The 15,554-nt window shown below is 44.5% G+C and overlaps 1 protein-coding gene across 2 annotated transcripts in view; it reads right to left on the bottom strand.

Moving 5' to 3' along the window:
• The window catches only part of ST8SIA4 (ST8 alpha-N-acetyl-neuraminide alpha-2,8-sialyltransferase 4), a 101,085-nt gene extending 96,248 nt beyond the window's left edge, over positions 1–4,837 (bottom strand). Inside the window, exon 1 of one of the 2 annotated variants that reach the window (XM_002713936.5) lies at positions 4,280–4,837. In XM_002713936.5, coding sequence (XP_002713982.3) covers positions 4,280–4,392 — 113 coding nt within the window. In that variant the 5' untranslated portion in view covers positions 4,393–4,837. The remainder of the gene's footprint in view (positions 1–4,279) is intronic. The other variant, XM_070056885.1, reaches the window with a different exon arrangement.
• Between the last annotated feature and the right edge of the window lie 10,717 nt (positions 4,838–15,554).

Genomic DNA, 15,554 nt, shown 5'->3' on the forward strand with positions numbered 1-15,554 from the left:
ACAGCTGCAACAAAAACACTTCTTGCACAGGGCTGGCTACAAGGAAATTCACTAAGTGTTTTTAAAGGGAAAATAACAAAGCTTATCAAATAAACCATTCAACATAAAGCAATATACTACAAAGCATTCCTCATTACACGGAAGTAAGAAAAATCCACTGAGTGGATCATCTATGTGATACCAGAGGTAGAAAATAAATATTAATTATACTCCTAGTATCCACAAATATTTTTCTCCTTGATATGGGAGTTTCCAGGCTGTGGTACAATTTATACTAGTTGCTCTGTAGTAATAGCGAATCTAGTAATTTCACTTCCTGAAGGTTGATCCGCAGTCCTACATTGAACTTCTCTGAAACTCCTTGGTCTTGCTTTTCAAACAAATGTGTTTCAATTTGACTATGTTAACCTTACCCCCCCCCCCATTTTTAAGATGTTTTATTTATTTATTTGAGGGGTAGAGTTACAGACAGAGAGGGAGAGACAGAGAGAAAGGTCTTCCATCTGCTGGTTCACTCCCCAAGTAGCCACAATGGCCGGATCTGGGCCGATCCAAGGCCAGGACCCAGGAGCTTCTTTTGGGTCTCCTATGCCGGTGCAGGGGCCCAACCACCTGGGCCATCTTCTACTGCTCTCCCAGGCCATAGCAGAGAGCTGGATCAGAAAACGAGAAGCCATGACACGAATCAGCACCCATATGGGATGACAGTGCTCAGGCAGGTGCTTTGCCTACCAAACCACAGTGACAGCCCCAACCTTCCTCCTTTATACAAGAATTCAAATTATTTGAAAGAAAGAAGCTACTGTCAATCTAAACCTGAACAAAAGTAGGAGACTTTCATATCTTTTCACTACCTAAGTGACAAATAACTAAAATTCAACCTTAACTCACTGCTCAGAACTTCTGGAAGAACTGCAAATGTAACATGTGACCTAAATGCCAAATTCTGGAATTCTTGATCTACAGGGGTGTGTTTTACCATAGAATAAGTCAGACCTAACTTTGTTGGCAACAGTCATACACTAAGTATGAATGTTCATTTTCACTGCCACTTTTATCCTATGTGGAGAATCTGTACTGTGGATTATTTAAAAAGACAACATAAAGTCAAATTAAAAAGGATATCTCTAGATGGTAAGAAAAGTAAGTTGAAATCTAATTTGTGGATAACCAGGAAAAAAATATGTAGCAAATTTTAAGAGATAATAAAGCAAATATTTGCATGTCATTAAAATATATGTTATACTTTATTTAACTTCCATTACATTAAATGAGCATAATTCATACTCATTTTTGTCTATGGAAACCTTAAAACACATTTCCAGTTAAGCCTCAAAAAGCATACAGACCCAGATAAATCATAAGCCAAGTGTGAGATCCATTAAAAAAATAAAAAGGCAAGAATGGATCACTTAATTATCTGAATACCCTTTGAAATAACTATCCATTAAGTCATCATCATAGGCAATTAATAGTTTTTGTGGAAGGAATATCTACTTTAGGTACTCAATAATTATTTTTTCACTGATCCTGGAGCAACTCCTTGTTGTAAAACAAAACGTGCTGTTAATATTCCTCTGGACTAACAGGAACGCGATACCCCCTGGGAAATTTCCTGCGGGGGCTCCGGCTTTGCGCACTGTCCACGTGGATGGGAAGAGTGCTCAGGACCACCCCCAAGAAGCGTAAAGCTACACTAACTCTAGCAGGGACCTCCAGACAAGGGAGGGCATGGGTCGAATTGATAAAGGAACCCACTGTCTATACTGCAATAACTAGCAGGAAAGTTAAATATGAATCTGGGGGCATGGTAGATTAGCCTAGGAAAGATCTTCATTCGAACTGCTGCCCACCCGCAAGGCACGCAGTGCCCCCCAAAGGCCAGAGGCTGCCTCTGTTAACCTCACTTTTAAACACCGTGTTGGCCTGGGCCCCAAAGCCAAGCCTCCAGTCAGCTTAAATTCATCTCCGACCTAGCCTCGTCACGCGGCTGGGGGGAGTGGGGGAGTCCAGGGGATGATTAAATAGTGGGATGACTCGATTAAATAGTGGGCTGAGGTCACGAGACGAACGTTTCATCCTGGGGAAACGCAAAGAGCGCTCAAGGCCACTCGCCGGGTGTGCACGGCTCGCTCGCGGCAGCGCCACCTCGGCGGGAGCCCAGTGGCGCCCGCGGCGCCTGGGACGCTCTGGGGCTCAGGTCCCAGAGCAACGCCCGCGGCCAGCTCGCCGCCTCGCCCCCGCAAGACTGCCAATTACGGGCTTTAATTAAGCAGGAGCAGCTGGCTTGCCCGTTGAGCAGGGAAAGTGATTTTTAAAAAAAAAGAAGCGGGGGCCTGATTCCTGCTACGAAGGCTTTCCCTGTCCCCTCCCTCATTCTCCCAGCCTGGCCCTGGCTCTCCTGGAGGCGAGGACAGGCCCGGTGCGCACCTCTCTTCCTGTTCGGTGAACTCATGCTCCTGCCCCACGCCTTCTCGGAAGACCTCGCAGCTCAGCTAGAAAAGGGTGCTGGCGACGGCCTCGAGGGGGCTGGCCCCGCAGCGGCGCGCCCCTGCCCGCCCCTCCTCTTCCTCGGCGCCCAGGGCCGCGCCCACCCGCCCGCGGTCTCCAGGAAGGGTCATGGAGAACTGACCATGAAACACAGCCTGTCCCGGCTCTGACCTTTCCCAGGCGGAGGACGCGTCAGGGAGCCTCGGAAGGGGACCCCGCGGCAGCACCGGCGCCCCCCACCTCCCCACTCGTCCCGCCCACTCCTGCTGTCCAGGGTCCCGAGCCCCGGGCCCGAACCCTCAGAGTCTTGGGGAAGCTCGGCTGCTTTGTCTTCATCCTCGGAACCCAGCAGCTCGGAAGGGAACAAAGAGCCTCGACCCTCACGCCCCAGCCTCCGCCTCTCACCGGAGCTCCCACGCGCGCGTTCAGTACCTTCCCCAAGACCCCTTTGTCTGCCTGGCAAGCCCAGGTCCACCGCGGACGCTCACATCCACGCCCAAACCACGCTCTTCTGACAACTGGGCCGGACTGGGTCTTCACAGCTCCTACTCCTGCATAAACCTCCTCCTAGAGTTGGGGTCCCCCCACCCCCGAATACACCAGGCAGAGCTGATGCCTAACGAGCATTCAGCCCGTTCCATATTCGCGTGTTCTCATTCTCTGTCTGACTACTACAGCAGTCCTAGGTTTCCACTGAAGGGCAGTCCCTCCTGGATGGACCGACCCACGTCGGGCTCCCTTCCAGGCTTACGACGGAGGCAGGAGCAGCAGGACGAGAAACCGGGTGCGCCAAGTTGAGGAGTTCGCGTGTGTGGGGGTCCCGCGCCGCGCGCGCGCCCTCGCGCGCGCATGCACACCCACTCGCCCCGACACACACAATGGCAGTGGCTCCTCTCCTGTTTTCATACATGTCAGAGACACAGGAGCCCCGGGCGGGCATTCCCCGGACCCGGGAGGGCTTCCGAGAGGCGAGTTTGTCCAGAGTTGACATCCTGGTACCCATCCTCAGAAAAGGCTTCCAAGCTGTGCCAGAGCCACGCCAAAGGCACCACCTCCTGAGTGCACTTCAAAGGCAGGCGCGGAGGCCGGGGGGAGGAAGGAAGGAAGTGCGATATTTAGAGAACCCAGTGGGGCGGGGGAAGATTCTAAACTCATCTCGACCAACTGAAGAAATCGCAGAAATACACCAGTCCATGCGAAGCCACAGGACCCAGTTTCTTTCTCACACTGGGACCGTGCGTTTTAGCTATGCAAGAACAAACAAGGAAGTATGCTGGCTGCTACTGGAGTTTCTAAACCAGATGACAAGAAGCAGACCTACACCCAGGCTTATTGTTGTTATGATTAATATTTTTAAAGTAAAGAAACAGAAAGGACCCGTTTCCTGCATCTGGGCTTTAACTTGAGCCTTTTAGGAAACCCGCCCTTGTCTCCTACCTAACCCAGAGCGATCGGGTGCCCGTGCAGAGAACACAGCACCGATTACAAGGACAAGGGCGCACGGTCTTTGTTGACACTTCTGCAACGACTTCTCCTTCGCGTGCGAGCGGGCCCCGCGCAGGCACAAGTGTCATCGCCCCGCACAGGGCAAGTTGAACACGCGCCGGGAACGCACAGCCCCTAGGCAGCAGCCTTTTGTTATTTAACGCAGGGCACCAAGCACACGCAAGCTCAAAGGAACACTCACGCGACCCCAGCCATCGCTCTACGGTCTACACCCCATTTCACTCCCCGCTTGACTTTTTTTTTTTCTTTTTGGTCATATCCTAAAATGAAGCTTTGCATTTACCCAACGAGTTGCGTCTCCTGGTGCTCCTCAGTTCTTGCTATTTCTTTTGTCTTATAAAAGATCAAGAGCAGACTTATCGTGCAGATCGTCCACCTCTTCCTAATGGAGCGCATTTTGGGTGTCCGGGAAAGTCCTGGGTGCACCAGCTCCCGCAGATTCTCCTGATATTCAGGCTCCGTTTTGCGGGAGAGTCGTGGGGTGCGGGGGGAGATCCGTAAAAGGCGAGAGGAGCGTGGAGCGGGATCCCGGGATCAGGTCGCTCGGGTCCTCGGAGGCCGAGCAGCCCCGGTCCTGGAGCGCTGCGCGGCGCCCTCCCGCGCTGAGCGCGCCAGCCCTGCCCGGGTCTCTACGCCGCCTCCCTGGGGCTCAGGTTGCTTTTCAGAAGAGACACCTTGTGCATCGGAGGTGGCGGCCGCTTCTGCAGCTGGGCTGGGGGCGTCACTGGCCCTTCCCTCTTGCTAGCAGGGAAATGATGAGCAGAACCGACCAATCACGGGGCAGAGGGGGCGGAGGCTGCTGTTGCCTCGCGTTGCTGGCGGCTGCTAGGAGAGTAGCGTCGCGGGCGCTGGGTGCGCTGTGCCGGGAGAGGAAGCTCGGAGCCCTGCGCGCGCGCGCACCCGCGCACAGCCGGACACACGGACGCACACACCCGCGCGCACACACACACAGCTCCCTGCCCCGGACACGCACACAGACACACGCACAAAGGCACACGCGCTCTCCTGGGACGGCAAAGCCTTGGCGCTCTGGATCCGGGGAACGCTGGGCTAGACTGCGAGCATTAGCGCGGAGAGGGCGGCTCAACTGGGGACCGATTAGAAACCAGTCCCGCGGGAGGAATGCCTGGGACGGAGCCCTGGGAGAGTCCGCCTGGGAGGTTGCCAGGGGGTGGCTTCTATAGAGAGATTGTGCAGAACACGTGGGAGTGTAAATGTCCCCCCGCAACCCACGCCCACCCCTCAGGTGGAGCGCAAGGGGGCAGGGAGCCACCAGGCGACAGAGTGAGCGCGTGATTCCGTGCTCGCCTCGGTCCGGAAAGTACAGGACCACCCGAGGCGGATGAGACCAACGCTCCCTCGGAGTGCTTGGTGGCTGACAGCCGGGCCCCACAGCCCGCGACAAACCAGGGAAGACAGAGGTGCCATTGGGAACTTGGCGGGTGTTTGAATTCCTCTACTTGTCATTTGGAAACTCCTCACGCAGAAGTCAAGGGAACTCCACTCGCGGTTAAACTTCACTGCGGAGAAGCAGGGTTCTGATAGAAGTCAGTGGTGGGTTTCTCTTTTAAGCTCGAATACCCCCGGAACCCAACACAGCGCCAGGAGGAGGGAGAGAGGGCAGGAATGTCTCTCTTGGAATGTCCCATCCATGTGCTTTTCACCCCCGCTTCTCCCCAGCCCTCTCCCTTACTTTGTGCTGTGTGGCCCGGGGGCACTTTCAGAGTCTTTGAATGCGACCGCACCCCCACTTTGGCCAGCCAGGAGAGACCCTGGAGGCTCTGACGGTGCACCCCCCGGGTTCTGCCCCTTGCTGCGTGGCTGGAGGGCCCCTAGTGTGACGCGACGCCTTTAAGCCAGGATTTTCCCCATCGGTATGCGCCAGTCACGGGCTCCTGGACCCTGTAGAGTCTCTCTCGGACTGGGTTCCTCGTTCTTTCCGGTTGAAAGGAGGCTCGACCAGTGATGGTTCACTCTTGGCCCGCCTCCACGGATGGCGAGGCCGCCACCGGTCCTCCGTCAGCAGGGCTGAGTTTTCAATGACGATTTAAAATGACAACAACAGCCCACGCCTTTGCCTAATAGAATCCGAGGTCCTCTCCGGTTGCTTGCTCTTCTTTGCCTAGGATTTAAGAAGTTAAGACCCTCTGAGCTTTGCAGCTTTTTCTTCGCAGCAGAGCGAACCCAGGGGTTGAGTCTAAAATGCTCCAAGGAGCAAGTAATTATGAGCCTATATTGACACTGCAAGTGGCCCGCTGGGAGCCTTTCGAGTTTATTGATGTCTAGTCAAATCCCGCTTGCATTAGTGCATTTCTATTACGCTGACTTCTCCACCAGCAGAAACTGCAAAAGGATGAAGAAGCTTCTTATTTAAGTTAAAAGGGAACTGGAAAGGGGAAGAGGGCTGATGTGTGGTTACGACGCTAAATCCTTTAGAGTTGGGTTTCTAAGCAGTAAACAAATACACTTTGAATGTTAAGATATCACTCTGACACTGATGGAACAATATGCCTCAGTAAATTAAATCCGTTCAATTTTGTTTGAGCAACTAGTATGGGCCAGGCAACATGGGCGAGAATGGGAACACAGAAATGAATAGAGAATAGCTTCTAACCAGACGTGATGCTCAGTCACTCAGAGGACAACGTTTCTAATACAGAATCTGCAATATGGCAGCGTGAACTAGAAGATTCATTTTAAATATATACCAGGAGTCTGGATAGGCTCCAGGACAGAAGCAAAAGGGGTGTTTAGAGCTGAAAAGGTGAGCGCTCTGGTAGGGGGTTCACTAAGGCTGGGGTTTTCCAAGTCAAGGCGAGTAAGCCAGACACAGGGAGCATAGAACAAGGCAAGCTAAAGAAAGAGTATGGGCGACCTCAGAGAAGAATAAGACAGCCCTGGGGAGCCATGCAGCTGTTTGGTGCCGGTAGAACAGGACGTGGGAGGGAAAGTGTTGGTCTGTAAGTGTTCAGTGTGATCAGGTCATTGAATCTCTCCACAATTTGGAACTGGCTTCTCTAAAGGGAAATCACGAGAAAACTTCAAGAGGAAAGTTGGTTTAGGTCACATATTGCTATTTCCATTACATTAGGGGAAGCTACTGACCTGGGCCAAGCTGACCAAAACAAACCCAACAGCACAAGAAAATCACTTCAGGAACTGTTAATGGAAATACACAAACCAAATTTAAATTCTCTAAAAGAGAAAGCATGAATTATCCAATTGTGTCGTGCTGCTGTTTCTGTTGAATTACTTGAGTATGGCTAACTTTTGTATTAAGGTGAACAATTCTGAATGATTGATGATGGTTTAATGAGAACCAAGGGAATTCACAGCCCATATTAAAATAATGTTTGGAGTGTAATTTATAATGTACTTTCTTTGGTATTTTTAGATTTATGAAAAATGCATCCATCAGAATTGGCCAGTTAAAATTCGCATGAAAAACAACACGTAGGTCAAAGGGAAGACAGGCAGTTCTCTTCAATATGTAATTAATAGTAAGAGCTCTAACTATTGGGTAAGAAGTCTTTTTCACAAAACGTATCTTTTGAATCACCTCATTCCACTGCAATGCTGATTTTGATGATCTTGAGCAAATAAAGTTGTTCCTAAATTTCCACTCTATCTTTAGATTGCAAGCTCTTCCATAAACGAAAGTGATTTGTCTTTATTCAGCACAACTCTGCAATTACATATTACTCTATGAATAAATAATGCAAGTAATGGCAGCTGGTTTTAAAATGCTGTTTTATCATTTAACATAATATAAATTTGGGCTTTAATTGTAGGCTGTCCCCTCAAATTCATTTGGCAAGAAATGTATAGAATCTTGCAGTCTCATAGTGGAGATTTAAACAAGCCATGATGTTTTTAATGGATTATTTTTATAGTAGTTTTAGATTCGCAGCAAAAGTGAGCATAAAATAAAATTTGCATATACCTTGTCTTCTTTGCACACCCATAGCCTCTCTCACTTTCAACTCATCCAAGTGATACAGTTATTTTTTATACAATCAATGAACCTATATTGACATTTAATTATTACAGTTCATGGTTTTATGTTATGGCTCCATCTTGGTGCTATACATTCTGCTGGTTTTGACAAATGAATAATGTCATGTATCCACAATTATAGTGTCACACAAAGTAATTCCACTGCCCCCCAAATTCTCTGTATCCCATCTATTCATGGCTATTTCCCACAGCCCCTTCTCCAGTTCTTTTTACCATCTCCATAGTTTACCTTTTCCAAAATGCTATGTAATTGAATAATACAGTATACAAGCTTTTCATGTTGACTTCTTTGACTTGGTATTATGTTTTATGATTATTTTATGGCTTAGAAAAGATTCTTTGTTTTTTCATGATCTGAAGTTCATTTCTTTTTATCATTGAATAATACCCCATTGTGTGAACATATGATAGTTCATCTATCATTTGACTAACTGAAGGGATAGCTTCATTGATTCCAATTTTAGGTAATTATAGATAAGGCTGCTATAGACATCTTTGTACAGGATTTGGAGTGGACTTAAAACTTTCAACAGTTTTTGGATACATAGCAAGAAACCAGATTTGTGAATTTCATGTTAAGAGTATGTTCAGCTTTATAGGAAACCTCCAAACTGTTTTTTTTAAATGGTGTGCATTTTGCATTCCCACCAGCAATGAATGAAAAGTTTTATTTGCTCCATATCCTTTCTTTTTTTTAATTTTTTATTTTTTGCCAGGCAGAGTTAGGCAGTGAAAGAGAGAAACGGAGAGAGAGAGTTATGGACAACGAGAGAGAGACAGAGAGAAAGGTCTTCCTTCCATTGGTTCACTCCCCTAATGGCTGCCACAGCTGGCGCTGCGCTGATCCGAAGCCAGGAGCCGGGTACTTCCTCCCGGTCCCCCATGCGGGTGCAGGGACCCAAGCACTTGGACCAACCTCCTCTGCCTCCCGGGCCACAGCAAAGAGCTGGACTGGAGGAGGAGCAACCGGCACTACTACCTGGCGCCCCAACTGGGACTAGAACCTGGGGTGCCGATGCCTCAGGCGGAGGATTAGCCAAGTGAGCCATGGCGCCGGCCGCTCCATATCCTTTCTAGAATTTGTTGGTGACAGTATTTGCGACCTCAGTCATTCTAGTATGTGTGTAGTAGCATCTCACTGTTGTTTTAATTTGCAGTTCCTTAATGACATAGGATATTGAGCATCTTTCACCTGCTTATTTTCTTTGATGAAGTAACTGTCCAGGTGTCTTGCTCAGATTTTTAAGTCAATAATTCATTTTCTTACTCTGGAGTATTGAGAGTTCTTGGTATAGTTTGGATAACAGTCCTATGTGGTATATGGCTTTTAAAATATTCTCTTCTATTCTATGGACATTTTCTCATTCTCTTGATAGTTTCTGTCACAGAACTTTTAATTTTAATGAAGTTCCTAGCAAATATTCATTTCATTGCCTGTGACTTTTTAAACAATATGTATTATTTTATTTTATTTGAGAGAGAGGGAGATTGACAGAGAGAGAGGAAGAGATATCTTCCATCTAATGATTTACTCCCTAAATGGCCATAGTGGGGAGCCGGTCATCCATTTGAGTCTCCCATATGAGTGGCATCCTCCCAAGTACTTGCTTGGGCCAGCTTCTGCTGCTTTCCTGGGCAACTAGGAGTAGATCAGAAGTAGTGCAGCAGGGACTCTAACCAGCACTCCAAGATGGGATGCCAGCATTCCAGGCAGCACCTCAATCAGTTGTGCCACAGTGCTGACACTTGGTTGTCCCTTTGGTGTTGTGTTTAAAATTCAATCCGATCCAGCTCCCTACTAATGTGCCTGGGAGGGCAGCAGAAGATGGCCCAGGTCCTTGGGCCCATGCACCCACGTGTGAGACCTGAAAGAAGTTCCTTGCTCATGGCTTCTGCCTGGCCCAGCCCCAGCCATTGCAGCTATCTGGGGAGTGAACTAATGGATAGAAGATTCTCTCCCTCTCCCTCTCCCTCTCCCTCTCCCTCTCCCTCTCCCTCTCCCTCTCCCTCTTTCTCTCTCTGCTTTTCAAATAAACATCTCTCAAAAATCCAATCCCAAGGTCATCTACATTTTTTATATGTTATCTTCCAGATATTTTATTGTTTTGTGTTTTATACTTAGACCTATGTTTTATTTTGAGTTAATTTTTAAAAAAAGGAATAAAGTCTATGTTTAGATTAATGTACATTAATTAATATATATTTTCTTTTTTTTTTTTTTTTGACAGGCAGAATGGACAGTGAGAGAGAGAGACAGAGAGAAAGGTCTTCCTTTGTCGTTGGTTCACCCTCCAATGGCTGCTGCGGCCAGAGCACCGCGCTGATCCGAAGCCAGAGGCCAGGTGCTTCTCTTGGTCTCCCATGCGGGTGCAGGGTCCAAGGACTTGAGCCATCCTCCACTGCACTCCCAGGCCACAGCAGAGAGCTGGCCTGGAAGAGGGGCAACTGGGACAGAACCCAGCGCCTGACCGGGACTACAACCTGGTGTGCTGGCGCCTCAGGCGTAGGATTAGCCTATTGAGCCACGGCGCCAGCCTATGTACATTAATATATATTTTCATATGCTATCCAGTTATTACAGTACCATCTTTTGAAAAGACAATCTTTTCTCCATAATACTGCCTTTGCTCCTTTGTCAGAGATCAATTGAATATATTTGTGTGGGTCTCTCTCTCGGCTATCTATTCTATTTCATTGGTCTGTTTATCTGTTCTTTCAACAATACTACACTGTATAATTACAAATCTATTATAATTACTAGAAGAATATGAAAATCCCAGCATTGCCATTTTCAGTTGTTCTTTATTGCTTGACCTGCATCACAACATTACTATTTGCATTTACTCGAATATCTACAAAAACCCAAGCATACTCAAACACTATCAAGAGACAGTCCTTAAGCACCATTAGTCAAATATCCTTCAGTTAGTTACACTCCATAGGATATCCTTTGAGAAACCTATTTTAACTACTTTTGGTCAAATATACCCTAATTTGTAATAGGCACTACAGTTGTTCACAGTCCACATTTTAATTGTGTATAACCCCTGTCTCTTTTAGTTCCATATTCCTAGTTTTTCCTGTTTTATTTCCTACTTTACAGACTTCTGAAATGTTTAAAGTAAACAGATACACTATCCCACGCATGTTTTGGGAAGTCCCAGATGTCCTTCTTTATTGCACAGCAAGATGGTCTCTGTGTGCTGTTTGGCTATGTTTCTCAGATAAAGTACATAGGGAGAACTCTCTGGAAGGTGGAGAATAACCATCAGGCTAGATATCCTTCCACACTGCTCACCTCTTACATAGTGGCCATCCACTGGACAATTTTCTGTGTCTCCGTTTCTAGGAAATTTCTTATTTAGCGTTTTGATCTCACAATGCTTTCTAGAATTCTTCCTTGTGTCTGGATTAGTCCACTTTCCCTTAGGATTTTCTTTCTCTCATATTGCCCAACCTAACAACTTCCTTTCTTTCTTCTTTATGTAATCCACCTTGCCTTTATACTCTTTTCAATCCATCATAATAAAAGCAAAAAAGGAAACAATAGTATAAACTACTGAAAGCTAAACATTATGTGTATAAATCTGTCTCTTTTAAGTCTTGTACATTTATGTAACTGCTTCTGTAGTTCTCACAGTGCATGCTAACTATGCAAAATATTGCTTCAGTGCGCACATCACTACATGGAGCAGTTCCATGTAAATTTAATTTTGTGAATCAGATAAAATTTTAAATGCTCTTTTAAAGTTTATTATTTAGACACTTACAAATGATGCTGACATCATAATCAGCTGACAAACTAATGATGGGTATGATTTGCAGAATATTTTATCTAACAGTGTATTGAAATTAAACAAACACACAATTCCTTAGCAGTACTTCAACTTTCTTTTACAAAATATCTTAGGATGTGTTAATGTCAGAGTTATCTACTGTGACAGTAACAATTAGTTGAAATTGAGTAGCAGCTGTATCATCTGATTTCCATAAAAGTTTTGCTTATTTTGGAACTTTTCCTCATTGTTTTAATTTATTTGGCCCAAGCACAGATTTGAGTTTGCAATCTCTAAGGTAAATAATTTTATTAGGAGGTATATACATAATGCTTTGCTTTGTTATTTAATTGAAACTTTAATAGCTTTTTTATAAAGCAATTAGTTGAGAAAACAACTATTTTAGTCTTTTTTGGGCTAAAAGTTTGAGATTCCAGAATCATCAGCAGGAGGAAGTTGCTCTGGGAGAATGAATCAATTGATTTCTATTAGAAGGATCCTTTGGCAATAAGAGAGAAATAAATAATGGATCTAATTCACATCTGTGCTGTTCTTACCCAGCAAACTATAAACAAGTGATATGTCCTCATATTATCCCAATCATAGTTCTCTAAATTCCACCTGAAAATTTAGTCAGTATCTATGGCTACCAAAGGATTGTGGCAAAACACATTGTACTCACAAATATCGTTTTATGCAAATTGTGGTAGTCTAAATGAATTGCAGTTGTAAGCTTATACTCATAAAAAAATTAAAAACATATTTGAAAATATCATACACTTGTATGACCTAAATGTGAAATTTACTTTTTAGCTACATATCTTACATGAAAGATGAAGAAGAAAATAGAGTAGATTTATGCAACTAAAATATTTTGACCGAGATATAAATTTACACCAAGTTTTGAGGATTATTATTAACATTTTTTATGTGTGAAATTCCTGTGGATACTAACATACAACTCATAAAATTTTTGACTTTTTTTTGAGCTATAATGGTTTCAGATGTGTATCCTCTGTATTATGCGTACATGATATTTCTATTGAGGTGAGTAGTGGTGTTTGAGCAACTGAAATATACTCAAAGATGCAGTCACCTGTTGAAAGCATCAAAACTAGCCCTGTAACTGCAATTCTTTCCTAACAAATGGCAGAAGAGGCTCAAATAGACACTCCCAATGACCCCTGATTCTACTAGCTACCTAATACCATGATACAATTCACAACCTGTCATTGAGGGATTAAAAAGGGAATTGGAATCCAAAAGGAGATTTTGGAAACCATGTACTGTCACCAGCTCAATTTACAGGAAGTAATTAAAATACAATATGCATTCATTTCTTAGTAAAAAAAATGTTTTGTGAGCATGCTCTTTCCCAGACTTTACACCAGGCACTGAGGACTCAGCAGAATTCAAATGAAGCAATTGTCTTGCATTTGAGGAATTTAACTTCTAGAAGTAGAGGAGTGGGAAAACAGGACAAACTGGAGGTGATTATGTCTGACTGGTGCCGTGAAGGAATCAACAGGCTACAGCCACAGAGAGCAGTAAGAGCTCTTTGATAGGTTTATCAGACAAGGACTTCTGAGGAGATAATGTTTGAGCTGAGATCCAGGAAATAAGAAGGAGCCAACTGTGGATAGAACTGGGCCTGAGCATTATATTTTTGAGAGAATCGTAGGTACAAAGATGACGAAGTTGAAAATGGACAGAAATGTCAGAAAATAAAGATTACAATGGAAAGCACTACAAGGAGTATAATAAATTAAAAAAAAAGAACCATATAAGAAGGGATTTGATGACAACAAATTTCTGAAATAGTTAAATCCTAGAAAAAATATATATTTATGAAGTATGCAAAGTGCTACTTTTAGGCAATGTTGCTTACCTATTAGAAACTTGAGTTCATGAATTTAAGAGAGGACTCTCAGAATGAGTATATTGCTATTTCTAATTGAAGTCATTTATGCAGATTTTAGGTAAAGATTTTATATATATATAACATATATATATACATGTGATATTATATTATGTTTATAATCATATATATATATATATATATATGGTTGCACACACATACACATTTGAATTCAACCGGTGTTGCGACTTGGCCAGACAAGTACAGCAAAGGTAAAGAAAAGAAGTTTAAAGTGTTTAAATACTCACAAGAATAAAGATAAACTACCAAATCCAAGATAGCAAAAAAGGAGAGTGAAAACAGAAAGGAATTGATGCGTAAAGATAAAGTCTACAGCTTAGTAGGATGAAACTACAAGAAATTAGGATAAAAAGAATGGGATGCTTTCCACCTGGATTTCTGAGGAAAATAGATTTCTGATGGTGTAAGAATGTTTCTCAGGGAACAAAGAATTACATTGAGGTTCTCCAGATGTTGGTAGAGGCGAGGAAGTAAAGAAGTGGAGAGATGATGGTTTTGGAAGGCTTATCACGTGACAAGGTGAAGTCACTAAGAGTGGGGATGGGAGTAGAGTTGGATGACATGAGCTGCACACGCTCGGGTTACTGAGAGTGAATGGGTGATCTGCAGATGACCGCATGGGAGCCAGAAGATGGAGATACCATCGATAGCATTATCTTCAGTGGCGCTGGAGAGATATTTTGGATACATAATGAGCAACCCAAATGGACAACTTCCCTGTAACTGGACATGACTTAGGGCTTTCTGCAAAAAGAGGTATGTCTCTTTAAATGTTCAGGAGTGATCAGTACTGATGAGAAGACTAGTTGCTTAAGTTGTACATTATTGCATGCCAAAGGTGAAGAAATCACATTTTTAGTCAGTCTGGATTATGGTGCATTATTTTCTTAATTTTTATTAATGTGTATTTTGAATAAGATTATTCTTTTCATTGTTATTTTAAACAGTATATTTTCTCTCTTGACACATCATCTAAAATGGATTCAAATTTGCAATTCAAATTTGTTGTTGAAGTGTTTTCATTTTAATTATTTCTTAATCTAGCATATCTTTTTTATTAGTTGGCTTTATTAATAACAATCCCCATTACAATGTCTTAAAATAATATACAGAGATTTCATATTCATGACTGAAGTCAGTGTTGCCTGTCAGCCTCTGTTACTCTGTCCCCTTTTTCTTTCACTCCAGTCTGGACTTAAGGAGAGATTCTTATTTAGCAACAGGCTCCTGATGCCTCCGAATTTTATTTCTTCTCAGATGATTCTGAATGTTATGATCTGCACATTCTTGTAATGCGGTAAAGCCCCAGATGAGCCGAACAGGAATACAGCACCTCTCTTAGGGCCATGAGTGACGCATGTCAGTAAATGAGACAGCACGATGTCCTTTCCAAGGACAAAAATACCGACCTTTGGAAGATGGCACCGATCCCCCACCCACCTACCCCCTCCAGACATGAGATACAGTAGATAAATTATTAGGAGACTAATACTCAGCATATAAAGCACGGTAGTTGGAGTGATGTATACCTGCTAAAAGATGTAAGGAAAGAATTAAGGTCAAGAACATTTTACTGAAAAATCATTGGAAAAAAACAAATAATGAGGCCTTGAGAATAATGCTGTTGGGGACTGGCATTGTGGCCTACTGGTAAAGCAGCCCATGAGACTCCGGCACCCCATATGGACCCCCCTATGTTCCACTTCTGATCCAGCTCCCTGATAATGGCTTAGGAAAAAGCAGCGGAGGATGACCAAAGTGCTTGAGCTCCTGCCATTAATGTGGGAGATCCAGAAGAAGCTGCTGGCTTCTGGCTTTGGCCTGGC

The sequence above is a fragment of the Oryctolagus cuniculus genome, chromosome 14, assembly GCF_964237555.1.
Source record: "Oryctolagus cuniculus chromosome 14, mOryCun1.1, whole genome shotgun sequence".
In the NCBI taxonomy this organism is placed as follows: Eukaryota; Metazoa; Chordata; class Mammalia; order Lagomorpha; family Leporidae; genus Oryctolagus; species Oryctolagus cuniculus.